Source organism: Bos taurus, chromosome 16 (genome assembly GCF_002263795.3).
Source record: "Bos taurus isolate L1 Dominette 01449 registration number 42190680 breed Hereford chromosome 16, ARS-UCD2.0, whole genome shotgun sequence".
NCBI classification, from domain to species: Eukaryota; Metazoa; Chordata; class Mammalia; order Artiodactyla; family Bovidae; genus Bos; species Bos taurus.
Window position 1 is genome coordinate 3790015 of NC_037343.1, and position 27005 is coordinate 3817019.

Sequence of the window (27005 nt, forward strand, 5' to 3'; positions counted from 1 at the left end):
TATGGCTGAGTATATTCCGCTGTGGGCTTCCCAGGTGGTGCCAGTGGTAAAGAACCCGCCTGTCAATGCAGGAGACATAAGAGATGAGGGTTCGATTCCTGGGTCAGGAAGATTCCCTGGAGGAGGGCATGGCAACCCACTTCAGTATTCTTTTCTGGAGAATCCCATGGACAGAACAGCTGGGCAGGCTACTGTCTGTAGGGTCACAAAGGGTCGGACACGACTAAAGTGACTTAGCACGCAGGCACACGTGTTCCATTGTAGGTACATATACCACATCTATTTTATCCATTCGTCTAATGATGGACACTTAGGTTGCTTCCGTATCTTGCCGATTGTCAGTAGTGCTGCAATGAACACTTTGCACCGATCCCTTTCCTGATCGGTGTTCTCACTTTTCTCTGGACACATGTCCAGGACGGGCATTGCTGCACTGTGTGGTCGTTCTATTTGTTGAGGAAGCTCCAATCTGTTTCCCACGGTGGCTCCCCCAGCTTACATTCCCACCAACAGTGCACAAGAGTTCCTTTTTCTCCACATCCTCATCAATACTTTTTATTTGTTGACTTAAAAAAAATTATCTAATTGGAGGATAATTGCTTTACAATGTTGTACTGGTTTCTGCTGTACAACAACATGGATCAGCCATAAGTAAAAACATATTCCCTCCCTCTGGAGCCCCCCTCACCCCTGCCACCATCTCACCCCTCTGAGTTCACAGAGCACCAGGCTGAGCTCCTTGTGTTATACACTAGCTTCCCACCAGCTACCTGTTTTACACATGGTGGTATGTGCATTTCAGTGCTACACTCTCCATCCGTTCCACCCTCTCCTTCCCTGCTGTGTCCACAAATCCATTCTCTACATCTGTGTCTCTGTTCCGCCCCGCAGATAGATTCAACGGTACCATTTTCCTAGATTTCATATTTATGCAGTATTCCGACAGGTGTGGGGCCTTGGTTTTGATTTGCATTTTCGTGATGATTAGTGATGCTGAGCCAGCCGGAGATCCTTTTAAGCACTCTGGTGCTAGCAAGCACTCGATCAATTTCAGCTATTCTTTTTATTAATATGTGGTCCTTCAGCAAATATAGCTGGGAAAGATGGCTCACTGAGCCATTAACTCCTTGGTATGAATTAGTTTCTCAGCAGGAATAGTTGAGAAAGGACCTCAGGATGGGAGCAAGGATGGAGTTACAGAGAGGGAGAGCTTAAAAAAAAAAGAATGCTAGGGAATCTAAAGCAAATCTCTTTGTGGTTTTGCTGAGGCCCACCCCGGCACAGCATGAAGATAGCTCTGCAAGCAGCCGTTGGCGTATCTCCCTCTGAGCCCAGCCAGGCGGTGGAGGAAATGAAGAGGCGCTCCAGGGAGGGGCACGGCCAAGAGGCCAGGGCGGAGCGGGGAGAGCCGGTGGTGAGCGCAGCTGCCCTGCGACATGGACGGCCCTTCGCGCTGCTGCTGCTGGCCCAGGACACAGGTAACCCGCTCTCGGAGGGCCGGGACTGCTTTCTGTTTCCCGCTGGTCTGGCATCTGGGCTCCACAAGAATAAAATGGGCCTTAAGGGATTAGAGAGCAAGGCACCTCCTGCTTCCCTTACACTGCTCCCTAGAGCACTGTGCGTAATCTGACAGCTGTTTAGATTCCCAAACTTCCAAATCAGATGCGTAATCTGATAGCTGTTTACGAGAACAACGGGAAGGAACACCATCCATGGGGTTAGAGCATGTCTAAGTCTCTTAGGACAAGGGTTGAACTGCAGGTAAATGTATTATTAAGATGAATGCCGTCTGTTTCATTTTACTCTCTTTAATGTGGCTACGAGAACATTTGGAATTACACATGTGGCTGCCGTTGGATTTCTATTAGACATCTCTGGTCTGTACTGCTCTGGTCTCCCTTCTCCCACCTTTCCCTTTTCCCCTCAACTCTCTGATCAGACTAGAGATGCCTTTTGTCCTGGGAATCTAAAGTCTTCAGAATCAGCTTTTGGATCATCTATTTTCAGTTGTTAAGTCACTGATTACACTTAGCAATGCTTTGCTCTGTAACAGACCCTTGGTTCTAGGATAAAGGGATTCAGGTGGCAGCAAGTAGCAGGGGGATGAACTTTTATTAAGCATCAGGGCTACCAGCTTCATTAATGTTACCGCCTTTAAACTTATTGTCCAGCCAGCTCTGTGGGGTGGGGATATTTACTTTCTCAGATAAAGCAACTGGGGCTTAGAGAGCTCTGGTAAATTGCCCGAGATTACCCACCTAGTACGAGGTGAAGAGTCAGAAGTTGAAAGCTGGTATGTCTGGCTCAAGTGCAAGTTTCCCCTCTACCCTGACCAGCAGCACAAGCTTCATTTTTGGCCTCACTTGAAATGAAACTACAGGGGTTTCCCCACTACCTGTGGGTCCTGCCTGAATTTGAAAGGGACTCACTAACAAGACCCTGGATGATGCATTATCATAGATTTCTAGGTGGTGCGAGGAACCAGCCTAGGACTGGGCCTCTGAACACCTGGGTTCATCGGCTCCTCATGTCCTAAGTGGCTTAGGACAGGTAGCTTTTGCCTCTATAAAATGAGAGGATCTTTACACCTGTGATCCTAGGTCTGCTCGCTAGGGAAATAGAATTAGGCTGCCTTTGTCACTTAATCACTGATGGTTTACACCTGAAATTAGAGGACTTTTTTCCTAAATAAAATTTTTTTTCCAACAGTCTGAGAAACTCTTAATTCCGCATGTGCAAATTTCTGTTGAATATGCTGAAAATTAAAACCTGGAAGGGGAATCCACATTGTGTGGGTGGGCAGGAAACCTCAAATTATTTTCAAGGATCAGGGGGCTTTTGATGCCCTCCCACACGGCCGGCATTTTCCTAGTGGTTTCATGCTGGTGCGTGTCATGGGGGAATTTTGATCTGGTATCATTGCTCTAATGACTAGAAATTCTCATTATCTGTTTAGCAGATCAGAGAGGAATGCCAGTCTCTCCAAAACCTGCTTATTAATTCTCCCTGAAAAGCCGTTTTACGAGAGCGGCATCAAAGCCAGGAACCCCGAGGAGGGCTCCCTTTAGGCCTCTTGACAACAGCGTCTCTCATGTCAAAGCTGATCTTAAGGAGTGAGTCAGGTCCAGCCCGGGGCTCGGCCAGCTGCAGCTCCCATGCTCCCCTAAGCTTAGCTTAGGCAGCTAAGCTTCCTAAGCCCCCAACCCCCAACTCAGGACTTACTCAAACCTCTTTATTCAATGCCCTCTGATTGCTGCTAAGAAGACCTGCTGCTGCTGCTGTTGCTAAGTCGCTTCAGTCATGTCCGACTCTGTGTGACCCCATAGACGGCAGCTCACCAGGCTCCCCCGTCCCTGGGATTCTCCAGGCAAGAATACTGGAGTGGGTTGCCATTTCCTTCTCCAATGCATGAAAGTGAAAAGTGAAAGTGAAGTCGCTCAGTCGTGTCTGACTCTTAGCGACCCCATGGACTGTAGCCCACCAGGCTCCTCCATCCATGGGATTTTCCAGGCAAGAGTCCTGGAGTGGGGTGCCATTGCCTTCTCCTAAGAAGACCTAGGAAGGCTAATTTTCCAAATGAGTTGCCGTTTCTTGTTCCCAGTCTCTGAAGGGTGAATTGAATTATCCTGCAGTAGGTAGTTCTTCTAAATGGATTTCAGGGTGAATATCTTTCCAACTTGGCAGAGTCTTAAATTAATTCATTGACAGTCTTTGAGGCCTTGACATTTGAAAAAAATGAGCCAGGGAATAAACCCTTTATTTAAACCCCTTTGAAACTTGGCTCTGGAGTTCCAAGGTGGGGTGGGAAAAAGTGACAGACAGAACTGTTAGGAAGGATTTCAAAACCTACTTCTTTCTTTTTTTTTTTTAAATTAAATTTAAAAATTCTTATTTGATTGTTAAGGGTTACTTTTCATTTATAGCTATTACAAAATATTGGCTATATTACCCGCATTGTACAACACGTTGCACCAGGAGCCTTTGTTGAGTATCTTATACTCAACAATTTGTACCTCCCACTCTCCTACCTTCATGTTACCTGCCTCCTCTCCCGACTGGTAACCTCTAGTTTGTTCTCTGTATCTGCAAGTGCTTCTTTTTTGTTATAGTCTCTCATTTGTTGTATTTTTTGATTCCACGTATGAGTGATACTGCACAGTGCTGGTCCTTCTCTGACTTATTTCACTTAGCATAATGCCTTCAAGTCCGTCCATGCTGCTGCAACTTGCAAAATTTTGTTCTTTTGTATGACTGAGTCGTGCTCCATTATATGTATTTATTATATATTATATATATCTTCTTTACTCATTCATCTGTTGATGGACACTTCTGTTGCTTCCCTATCTTGGCGATTGTAAATAATGTCACTATGTCACTATGAACACTGGGGTGCTGTCTGTCTTTTTGAAATAATAAAACCCATTTCTTTCTTAAGTGCAATTATTAGCAGCAAGTGATTTGTCTATTGCTCAACATATTCTGCTGCTGCTAAGTCACTTCAGTCGTGTCTGACTCTGTGCCACCCCATAGACGGCAGCCCACCAGGCTCCCCGTCCCTGGGATTCTCCAGGCAAGAACACTGGAGTGGGTTGCCATTTCTTTCTCCAATGCATGCAAGTGAAAAGTGAAAGTGAAGTCGCTCAGTCGTGTCCGACCCTCAGCGACCCCATGGACTGCAGCCTTCCAGGCTCCTCCATGGGATTTTCCAGGCAAGAGTACTGGAGTGGGGTGCCACTGCCTTCTCCGCAACATATTTTAGGGACCCATAGTTCGGGACCCTTTACTAATATTGTGTGGCTGTAAATAAAAGGAGGGAAACATTTTATTTGAGCAAAAGTTTAGTAAGTTACTTCTGGAAAAACAAACCACAAACTAGCTTTTAAAAACATCTTTCAGCATGTTGACAACAGAGTTGGTCAAAGTTACCTTCAAGTTAAGTTTTTCTGTGAGAATCCATAAGAAAAGAGCATGGGTGGGTAACCTAAATTTGTGAGGCAGCAGCTTCAATGGGAAGAACAAGATAAAGATGTTTTTCACTTTTGCTGAAGCTAATTATTATTATTATTTTTTTGAAGTCGCTCAGTCGTGTCTGACTCTTTGCGATCCCATGGATTGTAGCCCACCAGGCTCCTCTGTCCACGGGATTTTCCAGGCAAGAGTACTGGAGTGGGGTGCCATTTTCTTCTCCAGGAGATCTTCCCGACCCAGGGATTGAACCCTGGTCTCCCGCATTGTAGGCAGACGCTTTACTGTCTGAGCCACCAGGGCACCCTTAAAGGACTACGACCTTCAGAAACGGGAAAAATGGATGAAAAAACAAAGACAAAAGTGATAAGGCTTAATCTTAGCAAGGCTACACGGGCACGTCATCACCCCCAGGGAGCAGTTGGGCAGTTTGAGAAAATGTGGAGGGAAATTCTGTGTGCTTTTAACGAGGTTGAGAGTCTTTCAAGGCAGGGAGCACATAGTAGGTGCTCATTTCGTGCTGAATGAACAAGGCGTGGCAGGGTGGCACCTCTTTGCTGACTTGCCATTTTCAGCCCTCTCATCTGCTCCTAAAGCTGATGGAAGAGCTCTCCGTCCTCAAAGACAGGGAAGAAAGGAGTGAGGCCCACATATGCCCGTTCAGGGGTCCACAGAGCAATGGGGAGAAAGTCAACACACCTTTCTAAGGACTCAGCCGCGTCTCTAGTTGAACACACCTTGAAACCTGGCAGTGTGCCCTTGGGTGTGCCAGGTGGGGATAAAGATGAGGGAGGTGGTGAGAAGGGTGATGGAGAGACAGCACCCAGGAGGGTGATGCTGGAGGTGCCAGGAGGCCTTCAGAGGGTCCTGGTAGGATCCTCACGCCCCCTCCCCAACAATGCACCGGTGATGTGGCAAGTCCTTCCTCCGGGATGCACACATAAATGAAAAAGCCAGGAAAGCTGGCAGGGTGTCTGGTGGACGATGGAGGAGGAGGCCTGGAGGATAGGGGGCTAGAACCTGAGTCCTTGCTCCAGCAGCAGAGTCTTCCCAAGCCACTGATGGAGCTCTGCCTAGCTCCTTCCCTGGCTCCCTGTTTCACAGCGGTCCCTCCTGCTTCACAACAGGTATTTACTTAACATCTCCTCTGCATATGGCTTTTGGATTTCAAAATGAGATAAATAAAGTGACTGCAGTGAGGATCAGGCTCTGGGTGCACTAGATTAATGTGACATTTACTTAAATGTGTTTTAAAATAGATCCCAGGAAAATGAAGATGGTCTAACCCTTGCTCATCACATATCAAAATATATTCCTGGCAGGAAAACAGGTTCATTGCAAACTGCTTCACTGACCTACATTAGAAGTAGCAGACGTTACTAGAAAGAGGTCAGAACTGCAAGATAAATTAGAGCTTTGTTAGATGCAAGGAGAGATGCTCCATAAATAGAAAGGGAAAGCTAGGGGTTGTGAGAAGAAGTTCTACTGTCAGGAGAATTTTTTTTTTCCTCCAGCTGCTGGGTTCATGGGCAACTTCAATTATGCCTGGGCTGCCTTTGGCCATTCCATTCGCTTCTGAACACTTCTTTTAAAGAACTACCTTCACTTCCCAAGGTTTCCGTTATCATGGTACTGGAGGCCTTAGAGTTTTCCGCTCATCTGCCCCCCAACCCTACTCTCCTAATTCTTAGTCTCTTCCCTTTTATCATCACTCCTGTGAGGGCCTGATGCCCAGGGGAGTTGGGGAAGCTCTCTCCTCTTCTATATTTTTTCTGTTCTTCTCTCTCAACACAATGTACGTTTACTGCAGAAAAATCAGAAAGCACAGAGGAGTAAGAAAGGAGTCTATGAAGTCATGAGGGAGCTCATCACCCAGAGAAAATCATCACTAGCACTTTGGGTGTTTGTCTTTCCAAGATGTGGACCTGGAGATGGCTGTAATATACTGCTAGGTGGGGAAAATGAAGAACACGCAGTGCACACATGCAGACCCACACACATAGGACGTGTTCATTTTGATGGAGAGTGTTTGATATTCTGTTGTGTTGATCTGCCTTTGGTTGACTAAGCAATATGATGTGAGCATCTTTTCACAGAACACTTCAATGGTTAAATCTTATTCCACTTTATGGATATCCCACAGTTGACACAAAAGTCCACCATCTCTGAGTATCAAGGATGTGTCTTCACTGCTGCCCTTAAAAATGGTTTGGCAGTCACCTGTCTTAAGGGCTGAATCTCTGCACACATCCTTGGCAAGTTCCTCAGGATAAATTCCTCTAAGTGGAGTTGCTGGGTCAAAGAAGTATGGTCATGTCCAGGACTTTTTGATACATATCACCAAATTGTTCTTCACAAAGATTGTAACAATTTGCCCATCTGCCAGAGAGTGTCCAGAACACTAGCCAAGACTGAGAATTTTCATTTTTAAAAAATATGGTTTTAACTTACTTTGTTAGTGAGATAGTACTTATTTAACTGTACTTATTTATGTAAGTGGCCATTTGCATGCATGTTTGTCTAAACATTTCTTGAGCATCAGGTAGGTGCCCAAGTCTGGGTTTCCAGCAGCGTGCAATGATTGGTGAGTCCTGGCTCCTTTGGGGAGGGGTCTCAGTCTAGTGGGGAGGCCAGACAAGGTTACAGAAGACTTCAGCTGTGTGTGACGAGTGCTGTGGTCTGAGATGAAGTGTAGGAGAGTCTCTTGGCCTAGTGACCTTGAGGGGTAGAGACTGGTGAGAAAGAAGGCTTCCTGGAGGAAGGGACAGCTCACTTTAGTCCTGGTGGAAAAATAGGAGACAAAGAAGATATCCGGGTGCCTACATACAGGGAAGGATGGCCCAGGGTCTGGGAAACGAAGATCAGTTTGGTGGTGGTATTGAGTGTAAAAGAAACTGCTAAGCGACAAGGCTGGAAATGCGGGCAGCCAGGTGGTGACAGGCGTCACAGCCTGTGTAAGGCCTTTGGACGACATGCCGGCAGTCGCTGGGAGGCACCGACCATTAGCAAGCAGATTTATGCCTGATAATAATCATAACACTTTCTGTGATAATGTCAGTCCTCCTCGTTCCAGTGTCTTGGTCACTAGATTTGACAGTGTTCCTTGTGACACTGTGGGTGTTAACTGAAAAAGTAGTGAAAGATGCTAAGTAGTTTTCTACTAATTTTAATTGTGAGAAACTATGTTTTCCACTGGTGACTGATATTGCCAAGGTTATTATATCCTGAGAGCTACAATGGTGTTAGTAAAGTGTGCCCAATATATTACAGATGCAAATGCATTGACGCATTTCATGTGAGTCAACTAGATTTTTCTAACATCAATGTCTCATCGTTGGCGCATTTGCTACCATGGTCCTCCATTTTGGCCTGGTTTTTTTTTTTTTTTGGCTTTGGCTGTGCTGTGTGGCTTGTTGGATCGTATTCCTTGACCAGGGATAGAGTCCAGGCCCCCCGCAGTGGAAGCGCGGAGTCCTACCTGCTGGCCTGCCAGAGAATTCCCTTAATCATGTATTTTTAATGGTTGTAGAAGCTCATACTTTTCATAATTTTTTTTTTTCAAATTATACACGTTGTCTAGAATATTGCATCTTTTAAAGAGCTATTGCTGTTTCCGCTATTTTAATAGAAGAGAATTTTTTATTTTGATGTTGACCTTTGGATTGTAAAAGGACCTGTCCTAGGTTCACAGATAAAATGAGTCTTCTCTTTCCCTTATTTAATATTTTCTATTTTGGAGAAGTTGGCATCAATGTCAAAAGACTACAATTTGTTTGGCATCAATAATATTTCATTAACTGTTTTATGAATTGGGTTAAACTGTGTTTTTTTAAAGCATTTTTAAATCCCTGTGATTTTTCAAATATATTGTGTACATTAAGTTTTGCTTTTTTCATATTTATGTTGTTGTAAATTTTATGCCAAATTAGTGTTGAACAAATATATTTTAAAAAATATATTTTCAAGGGTATAGCTTTGGCCTATTTTTAAAAATCTATATTTTTATTAATATCAATGATTTCTGAAAGACTTTCCCATAATGCCTCTAACTGAGTTTTTCAAGTCACAATGTTTTCAATTGACTTTTTCATCACTTATTTGATGGTTGTCTCAAGTCTGATTACACTGCTTTCAATGCTCTCCGATGTTTCTCTGAAGTCTCGCAGTTCTTGGATAATATAACAGCATTTGACAATGTTGAAAGAACTTTTGCTATATTACTTAGTACTAGGCTTAAATAATGGGCAGCCTTAGAACCATGGGGGGATTTTATGTTGAAATCCATTAAGTTTGTCATAACTTCTTTGTCATTGTTGTGTCTGCCCCTCAATTATGATTACGGCCTAGATTCAGTGTTCTCTTGTTATGGTGTTGACGGTCTACTAAAAATCTTCCTCTAGCTATATAATTTGCTGTGCAAAAAAAATTTCTTTAATGTCATATAGATATATTGGCATTCTGAAAATTTACAAATCTAAAAATAAGTGTTTCACATGGCTTACATCAAGAGATATGTCTTAGATGTTTAACTGTGTAATATTTAACATTTCTTGCTGTTGCTGTTCAGTTGCTCAGTCGTGTCTGACTCTTTGCAACCCCAAGAACAGCCGCATGCCAGGCTTCTCTGTCCACACTGTCTCCCTGAGTTTGCTCAAACTCGAGTCCGTTGAGTTAGTGCTGCCATTCGACCATCTCACTCTGTCACCCCTTCTCCTTTTGCCCTCAGTTTTTCCCAGCATCAGTGCAGTCTTTTCCAATGGGTCAGTTCTTCGCATCAGGTGGCCAAAGTATTGGAGCTTCAGCTTCAGCATCAGTCCTTCCAGTGAATATTCAGGACTGATTTCCCTTAGGATGGACTGGTTGGATCTCCTTGCAGTCCAAGGGACTCTCAAGAGTCTTCTCCAACACCACAGTTCAAAAGCATCAGTTCTTCGGTGCTCAGCCTTCTTTATGGTCCAACTCTCACATCCATACATGACCACTGGAAAAACCAGTAGTAGCTTTGACTATCAGAGAAGGCAATGGCACCCCATTCCAGTACTCTTGCCTGGAAACTCCCATGGACAGAGGAGCCTGGTAGGCTGCAGTCCATGGGGTCGCTAAAGAGTTGGACATGACTGAGCGACTTCACTTTCACTTTTCACTTTGATGCATTGGAGAAGAAAATGGCAACCCACTCCAGTGTTCTTGCCTGGAGACTCCCAGGGACAGGGGAGCCTTGTGGGCTGCCGTCTATGGGGTCACACAAAGTTGGACACGACTGAAGCGACTTAGCAGCAGCAGCTTTGACTATAGCTTTGATTTTATGGACCTTTGTCGGCAAAGTTATGTCTCTGCTTTTTAAAACACTGTCTAGGTTTGACATAGTTTTTCTTCCAAGGAGTGAGCATTTTTAAATTTCATGGCTGCAGTCACTGCATTGATTTTGGAGCCCAAGAAAATGAAATATGACACTGCTACATTTCCCCATCTATTTGCCATGAAATGATAGGACTGGTGTTGGAGAAGACTCTTGAGAGTCCCTTGGACTTCAAGGAGATCCAACCAGTCCATCCTAAAGGAGATCAGTCCTGGGTGTTCTTTGGAAGGACTGATGCTAAAGCTGAAACTCCAGTACTTTGGCCACCTCATGCAAAGAGTTGACTCGTTGGAAAAGACTCTGATGCTGGGAGGGATTGGGGGCAGGAGCAGAAGGGGACGACAGAGGATGAGATGGCTAGGTGGCATCACCGACTCGATGGACGTGAGTTTGAGTGAACTCCGGGAGTTGGTGATGGACAGGGAGGCCTGGCGTGCTGCGATTCATGGGGTCGCAAAGAGTCAACACAACTGAGCGACTGAACTGAACTGAACTGAACTGATAGGACTGGATGCCATGATCTTAGTTTTTTGAATGTTGGGTTGTAAGCCAGCTTTTTCACTCTTCTCTTTCGCCTTCATCAAGAGGCTCTTTAGTTCCTCTTCACTTTCTGCCATCAAGGTGGTATCATCTACATATCTGAGGTTGTTGATGTTTCTCCCAGCAATCTTGATTCCAGCTTATGCTTCATCTAGCCCAGCATTTTGCATGATGTACTCTGCATATAAGTTAAATAAGCAGGGTGACAATATACAACCTTGATGTACTCTTTTCCAATTTTTGAACCAGTCCGTTGTTCCATGTCCTGTTCTAACTGTTGCTTCTTGACCTGCATATAGTTTTCGCAGGAGGCATTTCTTAACAATATTCATTTGTTAAGAATTATTCATTGTTAACATTTCTTAAGAATTCAAAACTGTTTTGGTCAACAAGTCTCCTATTTTTTAATTATTTGACTTTTGTTTTTTCATTCACTAACCAGTGTGTATGCTATTTGGTGTTTGTATCCTGGATAAATGTTCTGCTCTATTGCTATTATCCTTTTATGATTTCTGTAAATGAAGAATCTCATTTGAACACTCATATATTTTCTTGGGTGATCCTCTGAATGCTAATGTCTTGCTAAAGACATAATTGTGTATATTATGTGTTCAACAAGAGAATGCCAATATTTTCTTTATCATATAGAATCTGTTTTGCAGCCTTAATAATCACATATTTTTTCCAATCAGATTTGAAATTTGAATATGCAATACTACTATTAATGTTCATTTCAGATTCTTCACACACAAAAATAGCGGTAAATGCTCTCAATCTTTGTGCTCTTTCTTATTTTCCAGTTGATCTATTTCATTCTCAAAGTGTTGGCAACATGCAAATCCTTTGAAATGTAATAAAGTGACCAGAATCTGGGCTTCCCGGGTGGTGCGATGGCAAAGAGCCCGCCTGCCAAGGCAGAGGGTGCAGGCGACCTGGGTTTTGAGATGATCCCCTGGAGAAGGAAATGGCGATCTACTCCAGTATTCTTGCTGAAAAATTCCATGAATAGAGGGCTACAGTCCATGAGGTCACAAAAGGTCTGAAGCGACTGAGCACACATGTATGCAAACAGAATCTAGTGTATTTTTTCCTCACCATTTAGAAGAATTTTTGTCCATTATATTTCCCTAAACTTCCAATCTGCATCATCTTATGTAAAGTAAACATTTCCTACCTGAGATGGGTAGTTTTCAACAAGAGTGAGCCTTTGTTTCACATTCAAACTACAAGGCTATTTATTTGGGTTCTTTGCATTTTTTTCTAGTTTTCCTTGAAATCTATCAGTTGTGGTTGACAATGGAATGAAAATGTAAATACAGATCCTGCTCACGTTTCTGTGATACATTCCGTGAAATCTATGACTCTGAACTCTTATCTGTATCCTTTTGTTATTTCACCTTTTCTCTCCCTAGTTTTATTCAACAATGCATACCATTTTCTCCTTTTTTTGGCTGCATTGAGTCTTTGTTGCTTTGCATGGGCTTTCTCTAGCTGCAGCTCGGAGGGGACTCCGGGTGTGGTGGCTTATCTTGTTGCAGAGCACAGACTCTAGGCGCGAGGGCTTCAGTAGTTGCAGCGTGTAAGCTTGGCAGTTGCAGCTCGTGGGCTCAATAGTTGCGGTGCGTGGGCTTAGTTGCTCCATGGCATGCAGCATCTTCCCTGACCAGTGATTGAGCCTGTGTCCGCTACGTTGTCAGGCAGATTCCCATCCACTGTGCCACCAGGGAAGTCCACAAATCATTTTATTTCTTTCCTTCTGTAGGCAGGTTTTCAATTTCTGTTTTTGGGTTTGATACCTTTTTTCTTTCCAATATCATGGGGAAAATAATATATGAGCTTAGTTTCTCATTTTAGAATGTGTAACTTTTAAAAATATTATGTAGCAAGCTATGAAATGTAACTGCAGTTAATTTTTGTCCTAAAGAAATTTCTTCTATATAGGGCAGAAGGAAAGTAATAGAATATTATTATTCTATCATCTCAGCTGTAAAAAGAATGAACTCCTGCCATTTGCAGCAACATGAATGGACCTGGAGGGTATTATGCCAAGCGAGATATGCAAGACAGAGAAAGGCAAATGCTGTATGGTTTCACTTACATATGGAACCTAAAAAACAAAACAAATTAACAAAGATAACAAAACAGAAATAGAGTCATAGATACAGAGGACAAACACAAAGAGGCTGTCGGAGGGGAGGAGAAAAATAGGTGAGAGAGATTAAGAGGTACAAAGTACGTTGCCTTTGCAAAGTAAATAAGTCATGGGTATGAAATGTATGGTATAAGGAATATAGTCAACAATTATGTAGTATCTTTGTATGGTGACAGAGGGTGACTAGACTTATTGTGATCATTTTGAAATGTATAAAGATATCAAATCACTATGCCGTGTAACAGGAACTAACATAATGCTATAGATCAATTATACTTCAGAAACAAACATAGAAAAAGAGATCAGATTTATAGTAACCAGAGATGGAGGTGGAGGAGGGGGAATTGGATGCAGGCAGTCAAGAGGTACAAACGTCCAGTTATAAAATAACAAGTACTACAGTGTAAGGTACAACATGATAAATATAATTAACGCTGCTGTATGTTACATATGAAAGTTGTTAAGAGAGTAAGTAAATCCTAAGATTTACTTAGGATATTTTCACAGGGAAAATTTCTTTTATATTTCTTTAATTTTGTATCTGTATGAGATATAGATGTTCACTAAATTTACTGTGGTAACCATTTCAGGGTAATCATTATACAGCAATCTCTAATTTATGAATGTACATAATTACTTTGTAGGGCTCCCCAGGTAGCTCAGTGGTAAAGAATCTGCCTGCCCAAGCAAGAGACAAGGGTTTGATCTCTGAATTGGGAAGACCTTCTGGAGGAGGAAATGGTAACCCACTCCAGTATTCTTACTTGAAAATCCTGTGGACAGAGGAGCCTGACAGGCTCTAGTCCATGGGGTCTTGAAGAATCAGACATGACTGGATGACTGAGCACTAGCACAATTATTTTGTATATATGTAATGGAAATGAACATTCATTATTACAAAAGTTGAGTTATATCATATTTAAAATCTGGTAGATTAAAATTAGCAACTCTGAACTACTGTTCAGGTGGACAATTTGAATTATGAGGCAAAATTTTAAATTTAGCCAATACACAAATACTTATATAGGATTTAAAATTTTTTAGATAAAAATCAAAACAGCAGTTGGAAAAGCAGCTCCTTGTTTGGAAGCACTAATCATTGTAGATGTTTTCAGTTAACGAGGTCTTCATCAACCTCTTTGTGCTTTACTTACGAAGCAAGAGTCTTTTTATTTCCATCTGTCAGAAAATTATCATAATAAATGGATTTTTGGTAGATAATTTATTGTTATTTTTCAGAAAATTATTGTAGTAAGGATATAAATCACCTACCTTTGAAATCAGTAGTCAAAGATATCTATGATGGGAGTAGTCTCCTTAGATGTCATGACCTTGAGCAATAAACAACCTGAGCAACCATCCGTGGCTGCTCTAAACATTTTTATGGCCAATACAGCTAATAAAGTGCTCCCACATACAGAGAAACAACCTGTGTAGGAAATGAAGGACAGGCTAAGTGATCCTGAGACATGTGTTTGGATGCTCCTCCTGAGGTTCGCAGAGTCATTGGGCAATTCACTCCTCATTCCCTGGGAATCCTTGTCAATTCATCTACAAATGGGGATAAGTCGTATGCCTAATCCTTCAAACTGCTACGTGGAGGCCAGGGAGATGTTCCCAGTTCTGAATCGTAAATGAAATCATGAGATGTGTATGAGAGATGTGTTTCCATTTTGTACTCGATAAAATATGCTTTCCTTAAAAATTGTATTGTTTTAAAATCGAATGAAGTACATGTCCAGAGCCAGTAAAAGCCAGTAATTCCAATGAATTTGAAATCATTTCCTGTTAAGTCACCTGTGGACAGTTGCTGATTTTACAGGTCCAGTGCTGAACTTCTGTAGGAGCCTAAGGGGTTAACATCCTCATTTTCTTAGGAAGCCAAATGTTAAGGTAACTGTTTGAAGCTTGCAAATAAGCCACTGTGCAAACTGAAAACCTAAAGATGATCTTTACAGCAACTCCCATCCAATAAATGGCTCTATAATAAACCTCAAGAGGACACAGGGTTTCTATTTTGAGAAATGAAAATTTGCAAAAACAACCAGAAAAGCGGTTGAAGTCCCAGAAATGGTAAGAATAGTGACATCAGCGGAAGCCAGGGGGAAGTTTGGTTGAACACCCTCCCCCCTCTTCTCCTGATGACCCCACTTGATTACAGCAGTATGTCTGGCCAGACTGGAGAAAAGGAGTGTGTCCCATCCTTCCCTCACACAGCAAGCATTTACTGTGGGCCTGCTACGTTCCAGGCGCTGGCCGTGGGCTGGTTGAGTCGCATCAGACCTGATCTTGGCCCACACAGGGCTCTTGAGTTCTCGTCTGTGAACTGTCTTTCCCACACCGTGTTTCCCCAGATTCTGGCCCTCTTTCCTTCCACCATCCTAGGTGATAGCTTCCCTTCAGCCTCAGGTGTCCAGGATTCCTCCTCTTATGAATAATTTCAGATATTCACCAAGGGAGAAATGACTGCATATTCCTTTGCTCCTGGCACCACGGTACTTCCAGAGCCTCAGCACTGCCTATAGAAAGCTTTCTTATTGTTCAGAATCAGCACAAATGGCACCTCCTCCATGCAGCCTTCCCTCATTGCCCAAGTTTGGAATGGTTTGTCCTTCCTCTCTGATCCAATAGCCCTTTGTTGGTACATCACTTGAGCACTGACCACACACCTGCTTTTTCTTACAGCTGTTGGGGGCGTCAGTGGAGACCTCTCCTGGCAGATTGGGCTGGGAGGACAGGGGATACCACTCTCTGAGCCCAGGGCCCATGTCTAAATCCTCTCTACCCCTGTAGCCTGCTTTGTTCTGCTGGGTACACACCATAAAATTTTTTAAAATTTTGGCTGGATTGGACTCTTTTCTTTGATTTTAGTTTCCCAGAATTAGCTTGATCAAACTCTGCTGTTAGTGGCGCTCTGCCATCATGGGTCCAGGCATAGCTCTTATGGTCCATTATTTAATAACTTTTGGCCTCCAGACTTATTTCCTATCCTCCGTCCTGCGCTCCCCTCCCCCATCCCTCACTCAACTACCCTAACCCAGGCATGGATACACATTTTTGTTTTAATAAAATGCAACCTTCTAATGAATCTAAATAACATCTAAGAGTTCAAGTGTGTAAGCTTGAGCACTTAACGTTGTTTGGGATTGAATTTGCCTTTTGGCCAAGAGAATGAAACACTTCGTTAGAATTTCAGGCCCTAGCCAGCAGTGTGAATTTGTCTGGGGCAGGACAGGTGACCCCCGGAATCCAAGGGGTACACAGTCAGCAGCTTAGTCTGGCACAAAAGCTCTGCTTCCTCTCTCCGGTCGCCCCACCTCAGAGCCTGTCCCCCATACCAGGGCTCTGTCCTCTCTGGCAGAGCCTGTCTACACAGCTGCCATGGTGCCAGCCAGGAGGCCCCAGAGAGTTCTCTTTTCCAAGACATTATCTGTTCTCCTTGACACATACGGCTCTTTGAAGAAGCCCGTTTCTGTTTCTCCTGCATCTTTTGGTTTGTGCTTCTTGATCACACCCTTGGTAAAGTGCCCACACCCACCCTACGGTGAAGAAACTCAGACCAGCTGTTCTCAGATTTTTTGGTCTCAGTGCCCCTTTATACTCTTAAAAATTTGCTTTACAGCCTACATAAGCAAATTTTTAGAGTATAAAGGGGCACTGAGACCAAAAAATCTGAGAACAGCTGGTCTTGGAGAAGGAAATGGCAACCCACTCCAGTATTCTTGCCTGGAGAGAATCCCAGGGATAGCGGAGGCTGGTGGGGTGCCGTCTATGGGGTCGCACAGAATTGGACATGACTGAAGCGACTTAGCAGCAGCAGCAGCAGGCTGTATCCATCTGCATTTAACACATTAGGAATTAAAACTGACAATTTAAAAATAAGTTTTAACTAATTTTTAAAGAAGTACTATAACCATTACATATTAATACAGTTAACACACTTCTATGAAAAATTAACCATATATTCCAAATCATGAAAAATTTAGTGAGAACAAAAGTATTGCTTGACATTTTTGCCAATCTCATGATTAATATCTAGCTTGGTAAAAGAGAACTAGATTCTCAGATCTGCTTCTGCAGTCAGTCTTTGCCATATCACATGTCACGTAGCCTTTGGAAAACTCCACTGGACCTTGAGAAACACCGAGAGTGAAAATAGCAACTAACCTCTTAGCACTATGATGACAGAGTTTTTATGCTCCCAAACCTCTGAAAGGCTCTCTGGAACCCCCAGGATAACCCCTAGGATATTCCCAGACCACACTTTGGGAACTGCCTGCTGCGTTAGACCATTGGTCTCCTTATGTTAAGCAGACTATGGATTGCAGTTGTTCAGTCGCTGAGCCACGTCCGACTCTTTGGGACCCCATGGACTGCAGCACTCTAGAGTATGGATTGGGTCTCAGTAATTCTTGTTTGAAGCACTTGGAAATATCTGTGCCATTGCGAGTTATTCTACCCTCATAGTCACCCGGGGAAACACTGCACTTGTTCTGCTGATGGCATTTGGTTCTTATAGAGGACAGCCTCCTGAGATGAGGCCGCTCTGTTGAATATCCTTAGTGCTTTCAGATCTTTGTTCTTTGAGGAGCATTTTGATTTCAGGAAATAGCCAAAGGTGACGTGAACTGAAATCTGGCAAATTACTTGGGTAGTCAGTTGGGTAACATTACATTTTTGGAATTTAAAAAGTAACACTGACTTCTTAATATTTGGATTTCAAAGCTGCCTTAACAAGCTAATGTTACATATATATATTCATACCTGTGCAGATGATGTTTGAATATGTTTAATAATTGCACCATCCTCTGAAGAGTAAAAATTGGAAACAAAGCCTTAATGTCCACAAGGAGACCAGTTAAATAAACCATGGACATCCATGGAGTAGAACGCTTGGCAGATGAAAAAAAGAATGAGAAAGAGCTTTACATATTGATAACGAATTAACTCCAATGTGTATCACGTGAAAAGGCAAGAGGCAGATTAATATATATAGTATGCTATCATCCACAGGAAAAAAACTGTATTGCTTGTATGCATCTATACGTCTGTGTGTGTGTGTGTGTGTGTGTTTGCTCATATACATAAGGTGTTCATGAGCAAACACGAGCACCTTATGTACGCTGGTTGCCTCCAGAGAGAGGAACTAGCTGCCTGGGGTGAAGAGTAGAAAAGCACCTTTTCAAGGACTATCTTTCTGTTCCTTTTAAGTTTATAGTCATATGAATGTTCCTAATAAAATAAAAACTTTCAGAAGCCCCAAACTTAAAAAATTATGATGTTCCCTCCTTCTTTCAAAATTAAAAATAAAAACAATTCTTAACACTTAGAAAGGCTATCCTCCACAGAGGAGTTCTTAGTATTACTTGAGCAATTAGGATGATTATTAGAAAAACAATACAATGTACACGGGGGGCACATCCAAAGAAGACACCAGAAGGGGAGGAACTAGTCATTCTGTTCAGTCCAGTTCAGTCGCTCAGTCGTGTCCACCTCTTTGCGACCCCATGGACCGCAGCACGCCAGGCCTCCCCGTCCATCGCCAACTCCCAGAGTCTACTCAGACTCATGTCCACTGAGCCGGTGATGCGTTTTGTAGTCCTACCTTATTCTTTTCACCGTCGCCCCATTCCCCAAAGGGGGAAACTGAGTCCAGACGGGCTTAGTGACTCATCTATGTCATTTGGGCTCTGGGCTCCGACTCCTGCCTTGTTAGGGGGTTTCCTGATGTCTCCTGCAGGTCTCTTTGTGGGGGTGTGGCCGTGGGTGGGGGGTGGAGGGGGACAGATCCTCTTTCATTTGGTGCTAAACACCATCTCTCCCCACTTCCCACCCACAGCAGGGGTCGTGATGGCAGCTCTTGGGCAGTGTCCTCTGCACCCCGGCCCCTTCGGCTCTCCACGCACCCAGGCGGGGCCACCTCCTCCAGGCTCTGCTGGGACACTGCTCTTGGTTCTGCAGACAAAGTGCCTCAACTTCCACAATCGGCACTTCCCAGATCAATCATCACCTACTTTATCATCCAGTTTGGTTGGTTCAGATGACTTTAAGTAAGTAAGCGTTAGTCACTCAGTCGTGCCCGACTCTTTGCGACCCCATGGACTGCAGCCCACCAGGCTCCTCTGTCCATGAGATTTTCCAGGCAAGGATACTGGAGTGGGTTGCCATTTCCTTCTCCAGGGGATCTTCCCAACCCAGGGATCAAACCCAGGTTTCCTGCACTGCAGGCAGATTCTTTACCAACTGAGCTACAAGGGAAGCCCAGATGTCTTTGGACTGTCTTAAATCAACTTCTCCTTCAAAGGATAAAGATTTACCATCAATGAAGGGATTGAAAGTCTGTGGTGGAGACTTGCCAAGGTTCTGATAGAGGCTGAGTGACCCTGGTTGGGTTCCTCAGAAGAATCTTGGGCATTTATTCATTCATTCACTCAACGAATGTATGTTGAACCTATGAATTGGAGAGGCACTGTTCTAGGCCCCGGGTATATGGCGATGACCACAACAGGGAAGCTTTCTGTTCCTGTGGAGCTTATGTCTTGTGATAAGAGACTAACAGTAAGCAAGCAAACTAATCAGTGGTTGTGGTAAATTCACATTCTAGTTAAGAGATCAGAGGGCGATGGGGCAGAGAGGCTGGGATGCTGACTTTGGACCGTGTGCTTGGGGAAGGCCTGTCTGAAGATGGCCTCTTTAAGAGAAAGAAATTATCTCAGGGCCCTGAGGCCCTCCTTTCCAGAGGTGAGAGTCTAACGTTCTCTGCATCAGACAGGTTCCTATGGAAGAATGAAACACAGCGAGGAGAAGAGAATTGCCGATTCCCAGGGGCCTGTGTCTGCCAGCGGCTGCTGAGTACCTCTGAGAAACTCTGCTTTGAGCTAATAGGAACCCCCTGTTCTGGGAAGATCAGTATATGGAACAAAAACCTCTGGGTGGACCCCTGGGCAAGATGAATTTGACCGACCATATGTTCCAGGACTCCAGCGGTAAGTCCTAGACACCACCACTCAGTTGCTCGGCTTGGGTAAGATGAGCAAAATGCCAGCTCTGGGAAAGTGGCTGCTAGTTTCTATTAAATAATAGTCTGACCATTTAGTTCTTGAACAACACTATGACCATCCCACAGATGAGGAAAATGAGACTCAGAGAGGTGACATGACTGTCCTAAGATCACACAAGTTTCTCTTGAGTACCTGAGACCAGGCCATGGGACCCTCAAGCTCAGATTCTTTCACGATGTCATCCTTCATGCTGTTATGCCCACCGACCTTCCTCGGCCTTCCCAGGACAGGCCTTTGCCCTTTTCTGGCCCTAAATGGACAGTCTCATGTTGTCTGTCTTCCTTGCTGAGAACAGATGTGCCCTGCCTGGCCAGCACCCTCCAGCTGGTACCCCAGGCTCCTGTCTTATCACTCTGGCCTTTTGTACGACATTCACCACTGCCTACACACTCAAGTCCTGTGTCTTGGTATCTCATCTTGAGTAATTCCCTGCTGGTGCTGTGGGCACTGGAAGATCTGGTTTCCAAGTCCCCTCCCTACCCTTTGCCCAGACAGTGGGCAGGGTCTGTTAAAGAGAAACTTGGTGAGCCAGCTGTCATACTTAGAAGGGGGACAGGAAAGAAGGCCAAGAGGAAGTGAACCATGGAGGTACCTGACCCAAATCCACCCAGCCTTCGTGCTCCAGGAGCTGTAATTCTTGGTGCAGTACTTCTGCCTTTAGATATTATGTATCGTCAGTGGGTATTAGCTTGCCCTAGTGATCCAGTAGGTTCCCTCTTCCCCACTCCAGCAGCAGTCTCTGCATCTCAGCTCCCAAGATGTGTCTGGAGAGCTGCGCTGAACCATGCAGCTCTGCTTTAAGGGGGAAGGAATAGGAAGAGGCCTAAGTACAGGCAAGAAAGCTTTGAGTTTAGAATTGAAAACATGGACTCCAGCACTGACTCCAGCACTTAGTAGCAGCAAGTAACTGACCCTGAGGATCTATACAGTAGGAGATTGGGTTACATGTGTTTTAAGATTCCCTCTAACTCTGAGAATCCAGGGTCAGACTGAATGGAGAGGGGATAAGTTTAGTGTCTCCGTCCCTTGATGCAGGAGAAATTTTTGAAGTGTGGATGATAACACCATCACCCCCTCACCAAACATGGGCAGGCTGTAACAGCTGGTACCTCTGCCTGGTTCCATTCCAACTGCCCGGTGTCCTGACCATTCCCCATCCCTCACATGTGTGCCTCCCTGGGGATGGTTGCCTGCATCCTCCTGATTGTCTTTTTTTTTTGAACATCCTGCCATGGCTGTTGACCCTTTGTAAGAATGGCAGAACTCAGGAGTACAACAATAGCCTGATAGCAAGCTGCAGTTTAACTCAGGTCAGAGAGATATGGGTTCAAGTCTGATCTCTGCCACTGTCTAGCTCTATGACCTTGAGCAAGTCTGATCTCTGCGGGCTGGTTTCCTTACTGTGAGGTGGGTATAATGATTGCTTCCAGCTTATTATCTGTCTATGAAGAATGAATAAGATAATGAATGTGCCGGGTATATATCCAGCCCCCAGTGTAAGGTAGCTAATATTACTGTTTAGGGTCCCATAGAGTTCATTTGGGTATGTGTTGTCTCAGTCATTTCCAGCTGCTATAACAAATTACTGTTTGGGTGGTTTATAAACAACAGACATTTCTCATAGTTCTGGGGGCCAGAAGGTCTAAGGTAAGGCCCTGGCACATTCAATGTCTGGTGAGAGCCCGCTTCTGGTTCTTAGATGGTTGTCTTCTTGCGGTGTCCTCACAGGTTTGAAGGGGGCAAGGAGACCCTCTGGAGTCTCTTTTATAGAAGAACTAATCCCGTTCATGAGGGCTTCACCCTCTTGACCTACTCACCTCCCAAAGACCCTACCTTCAAACACCATCACCTTGGGGGTTAGGATTTTAACACATGAGTCTGGCAGGACACAAGCATTCAGTCTATGCTGCTGCTACTGCTAAGTCGCTTCAGTCGTGTCCGACTCTGTTCGACCCCATAGACGCCAGCCCATCAGGCTCCCCTGTCCCTGGGATTCTCCAGGCAAAAACACTGGAGTGGGTTGCCATTTCCTTCTCCAATGCATGAAAGTGAAAGTGAAGTTGCTCAGTCATGTCCGACTCTTTGTGACCCCACGGACTGCAGCCCACCAGGCTCCTCCATCCGTGGGATTCTCCAGGCAAGAGTACTAGAGTGGGGTGCCATCGCCTTCTCCAATTCAGTCTATAGCATGTGTTAAAGAATTACTCTCAAATTTCCTTTCCCTTTCTGCAGAGAACATCACCACCTCAACGTCAGGCCCCACACTACCCAGCAGGTGGGTGAAAGAAGGGCTGGCCCCTGGAGGAGTATCGGGGATCTTGGAAGGGGGTCTGCTTGGCCCAGTGTGGGAACTGGTGTGGGTGGGACCTTGGTATGGAGATCGGGGCAGAGGGAAGAGGGTCGACATGGAGGCAGGAGATGGTTGGCTGTTGGGGAGGTAGAAGCCCAGCAGTGGGGAGGCCCCAGGGCCACCTTGTGGATAGTCCCCACAGCCGGCCAGGGCACTGAAGTGTCCTCATTCTCTCGTTCACTTCCCTCAGCCTAGACACAGCGGCCACAGCTGTTTCTGGCTCCATTGGTGTCGTGGCCCTCATCTTGCTCCTGGTGGGACTCTTGTCCGTGACTCTGAAAAAATGGAGGCATGAGAGTGAGTTGACCAGCTGGCCCTGGAGCTGAGTATGAGGACAGGGGGGAAACTGAGGGCAGGAACGGGGTGTCTTTCCTCTGGGGCAGCCTTGGGGGAGGGGAGAACAGGGAGGCTGTAGGTCTATTCTCTGGAGTTGCCAGGGACTCAGCACAGAGCAACAAGATTTGTTTATGGTACAAACTCTTTATGCTAAAAGTCACACATGAGCAATCTGAACAGACATGGTTCAAATGCATCAACTAAAATAAATTTTGATACCAAGTAATATCTAAATAATAACGAAAATCATAAAGGGTAAAACAGTGCTCACTCTCCCTGTCTCTTCCTGGGCACTTAGCCTAGTCTCAGAGGGCCAATGGGTTGAACGTGGTGGCTTTGCATTCTGAAGTTCAACCCTAAGTCCAGCAATCAAAGAAAGATGGCTACCACCCCAACTTAGACTGACTCTGAATTTATTAATTCTTCTAGGACTATTTAAGAAACAACAGAAGCATCAGACCAACTTTCTCCACAAATCCTTGGTAAGGAAATGGCTGAGTCATACCTAGAGGGTCTCCTGGTTATCTCTGCCAGGATTTCATGCTGTTCCTAGGCAGGCACCACACAGGTATTGTGGTGATGAGGCAGAGAACAGCCCTAAAAGAAATGTTTTTGAAGATCAGAGCTTGCTCAGCAAGAACCCGAGGTTCCACTTGCTGTCCTGTAGGGACCCCGGTAGCCTGTTTTATCTTTGGAATCACTGGTGTCTCTCACCTGCATCCTGTCTCTAAAGGAGCTTTCCTGCCATGCCGATGCCATATATTCCAACGTGATCAACCTGGCACCCAGGAAAGAGGATGACTTCGCTGTCTATGCCAACGTGCCCCCTTTCAACCGCCCCAGGAGGACATCACCAGACCACGTGGAATATGCCTCCATTGTATTTCACTGATGAGAGGCTCGTGAGATGCTTCAGAGTGGAGAGTCAGACCTGTGCCTATCTGTATCCTGATGCGGCTTTTGCTCTAGATATGTGTGTATATGTGTGCATGTGTGTGTGTGTGTCTTTGCACGTGCCTGTGTGTGTTCATGCCCGCCCATGCTCAAAAAACCATAATATGTATTCTGATGGAGGTAAATGACTTGGTATTTCTTCTAATTTATTGGAAGCAAGGTGCAGTTCTAATGGAAAGGGGTGACATCTGAGTGACAAGGGACATAGTCATTTCAGCCACTCTGAGCCAGAGGCAGGTTCCTGAGAGAGACTGGCCGAAAGAAGAGCCGTCTCTCTCCCCTGCCCCTCATAAGGCCAGGGCTGAGGAGCAGGGCTCACCCCACTCAGGGACCAGCTCCCGGACTTCGTCTCTGCTGTGCTGCCCTGTAAGGAGCTGACTCCCTGCAGAGGTTAACGCGTGCGTCACACTCAGGTCTGTGGCTGATCACCACGCACATTTTCACAGCAGCTTTCCAGGGCCATGCAGCAAGTGTGGAGGGAGACGGCGTGGGGGAGCTGCAAGTCCATGGGGTCTCAAAGAGTTGGACATGACTGAAGCAACTTAGCACGCAAATGCAATGGAGAAAAGAAAATTTCATTTAAAAACAAAGCTTATGGAAGCCACTTTCATCTTCGAGGATGATGTGATTCACATCGTTAAGAAAACACCTATTCTACGGATCCATTCCATCTATAGAGACTGGAGAGGGGAGATGAAAGTAGGAAGGAAACACAAAGATTTCCAAGCCTCTGCCTTCTTTTCTATTGATAATGGGAAAGTTCAAGAGCAGGCAACCCTTTGTCTTTAACACAGCTGTATGATGACCAGGTACCCTGATTTGTTGGGGATTTTCCTGGTGTACAACTGTGGTCCCAGCAAAATTATTATTAGATCCCCTTTCATTCTCTAAATTGTCATAGTTTGGATGATAGATTATGTGGTCACCTGTTCACAAGATTTTGAGAGTGCAAAAGCAATTCCAAGACCAATAAGGAAGGGAAAGCAAAGTTGTTTTGTACAATAAAGTGGGAACGGAATCGGGGTGGGAGTGGAGGAGGCTGCATGTACGGTGCCTTGGGGAGGTGCGAGGGCAGTCTGGAGGCCAAACGGAGCTAAAATCACATAAAGATTTCCACCACCATAAACCTTGGTAAAGCCCAGTGAACACAACAATTCCTGGTGCGGGTATTTAGGGGAAGGGGGCACCATGGAAAGGGAACCGAAGTCTACATCTAGGTCAGCACAGAGCAGAAATAAAGGGAAGTGGTAAGAGGTGCAATATGAATGAGCTGGACCGTTCAGAGGAAGGCTGAGCTCAGAGCCGGAAGAGAACACAAGAATGCAAACTCTCTGAAACTTCTCAGAAATCTCAGGGAGGGGACCAGAGTTTCGGAAGAACCTACAGTTGGGAGGTTAACAACGGTATTTAATGGGTAGTTTGACCTCAGCATGAATCTGGGTTGTAAAATTTAAACAGCTTCCTTTATGGTGAGACTTCTCAGAGGCTTCAATATGTAATCTACTTCATGAATAAAGTCCTTCATGAATAAAGCTCTCTTTTGTTTTCCTAGGGAGCATTCCATAGGGCAGGAAGTAATCCTTGTAACATCCTGTGGGAAGGCTTTTTTAAGGGGCCACCTGCCCAGGAGGCACTGTCACAGGGATCTCGGGTGGTGTGGGCCTGGAACGGCTTGCCGTGAAGCCTCTGTTCCCGGCCAGAGGTTGGGGTCAGGTCACGGCGGTGAGAGCACCAAATTCCGGCCACTAGACCAGTGGTCGGTGACAAGGCCCTGCCCCTTCAGCTTTGAGGCAGAAGAATTTCCACAAAGATGGAAAGTAATGTTACAAAGTATTTATTAGGAAGAAAAAGTACAGTACTTATGGATAGACATACGAAAGAGAGAGTCACACTGTCGTGGTGGTTTAAATCATTTGTATGGGACATTTCTTCTGGGTTTCTTTTGGCCAGTCATTCTGATTTGCCTGGTTCAGAGTCCGTATTTGGTTTATCTCAGTGTCCTCCTGTGTGTGCACATGCATCTCTTAACAGAGATGGATTCCACCGAAGAGCCTATGGGCGGAGCTTCACTTAGGATCACTCTCCTTTTGACCTCCAAGGAGCCTTTCTGCACGTGTGTAGTCGGGGAGGTGTCCTGACTTGGAGAATGAGAAATACATGGTCTCTTCTATCTGGGCAGGGCCCAGCTTCCTCTCTCAATTGTCCTGCTATTGATATTTTGGAGTTTCAGCTTGCAGGGGATGACTCTCCAATTGCTTTACACTGGGGGAAGGGGCACCTACCTCCTGCCTCAAAAGGGGGATCTCAGCCTAACTCTGCTTCTGATTCTACCCAAGAGTGAACAGTGGTCATTATTAGTCTTGTATGTGGCAAATAGAATGGCTGTGAAGCCAGGACACTTCCCTTTTCCAGCCTTGATTTGTACCCAACAGTTCCCATTTTTAGCTTCCCAGGTGGCTCTAGTGGTAAAGAACCTGCCTGTCAATGCAGGAGACATGAGAGACGCGGGTTCCACCCCTGGGTCAGGAAGATCCCCTAGAGAAGGGAATGACAATCCACTCCAGTATTCTTGCCTGGAGAAGCTCATGGACTGAAGAGCCTGGGGGAACTGCAGGCCGTGGGGTCACAAAGAGTTGGACATGACTGAGGGGACTGAGCCCCATATTTAGTGAGGCAGCCAGAGACATCTCTCTGAGCAGTAGCTCCCAGCTGGAACAATTTTGCTCCCCCTCCCAGACATCTGAAAATATCTGGAGACACTTTCTATTGTCACAGAGGAGTGGTGTGTGTGTGTGTGCTACTGGCATATATAGAGGCTAGGGATGTTATCAAAATGCACTGGAAAGCCCCCTACAAAATAGAATTGTTCTGCCTAAAATGTCAGTCATGCTGCTGTTGAAAAACCCTGCTCTAGGTTTTTCTGGAGCCTGTTGTGTGGTTCCAATACATAGCTAAGATGAAGATGTTGACCAGCCTCTCCATGTCCCAGCCTTGGGACCCATGGTGATTTTAACAAATTAAAACAAGCCCCCCCTGCCCCCCAGATGATTTAAAAGTCTCAGCAACTAGAAGGATGACTGAGCAACCATCTTGATTTGCCTTGGATTGTTTCTGTTTTAGCACTGAGAGCATTGAGTTTTAGCATCGAAGAGTTTGGGGAACCCCTCAAGTCTGGCCTGCTAGCAGCTAGAACTCTCTGCTGCTGAATTAGCCTTTGTGATCTTATTTTATTTTTTAAATTTATTCACTTTAATTGGAGGCTAATTACAATATTGTAGTGGGTTTTGC

At 44.9% G+C, this 27005-nt stretch overlaps 1 protein-coding gene across 4 annotated transcripts; it reads left to right on the forward strand.

Annotated features, from left to right (window-relative positions):
- Nucleotides 1-1099: 1099 nt before the first annotated feature.
- Nucleotides 1100-25249, forward strand: LOC515828 (uncharacterized). Of its 4 annotated transcripts, XM_005216725.5 has the most exons (7): nucleotides 1383-1478; nucleotides 18856-19066; nucleotides 19785-20002; nucleotides 22310-22352; nucleotides 22618-22724; nucleotides 23193-23245; nucleotides 23497-25249. In XM_005216725.5, the coding sequence occupies exons 3-7, from the start codon at nucleotides 19930-19932 to the stop codon at nucleotides 23653-23655; spliced, it is 435 nt and encodes a 144-aa protein (XP_005216782.1). In that variant the 5' UTR covers nucleotides 1383-1478; nucleotides 18856-19066; nucleotides 19785-19929; the 3' UTR covers nucleotides 23656-25249. The 4 variants fall into 4 exon arrangements, with proteins under 4 accessions (XP_010811357.1, XP_005216782.1, XP_002693914.1 ...); XM_002693868.7 differs by lacking the exon at nucleotides 18856-19066; XM_005216726.5 differs by lacking the exon at nucleotides 18856-19066 and having other exon boundaries at nucleotides 19789-20002.
- Nucleotides 25250-27005: the final 1756 nt, after the last annotated feature.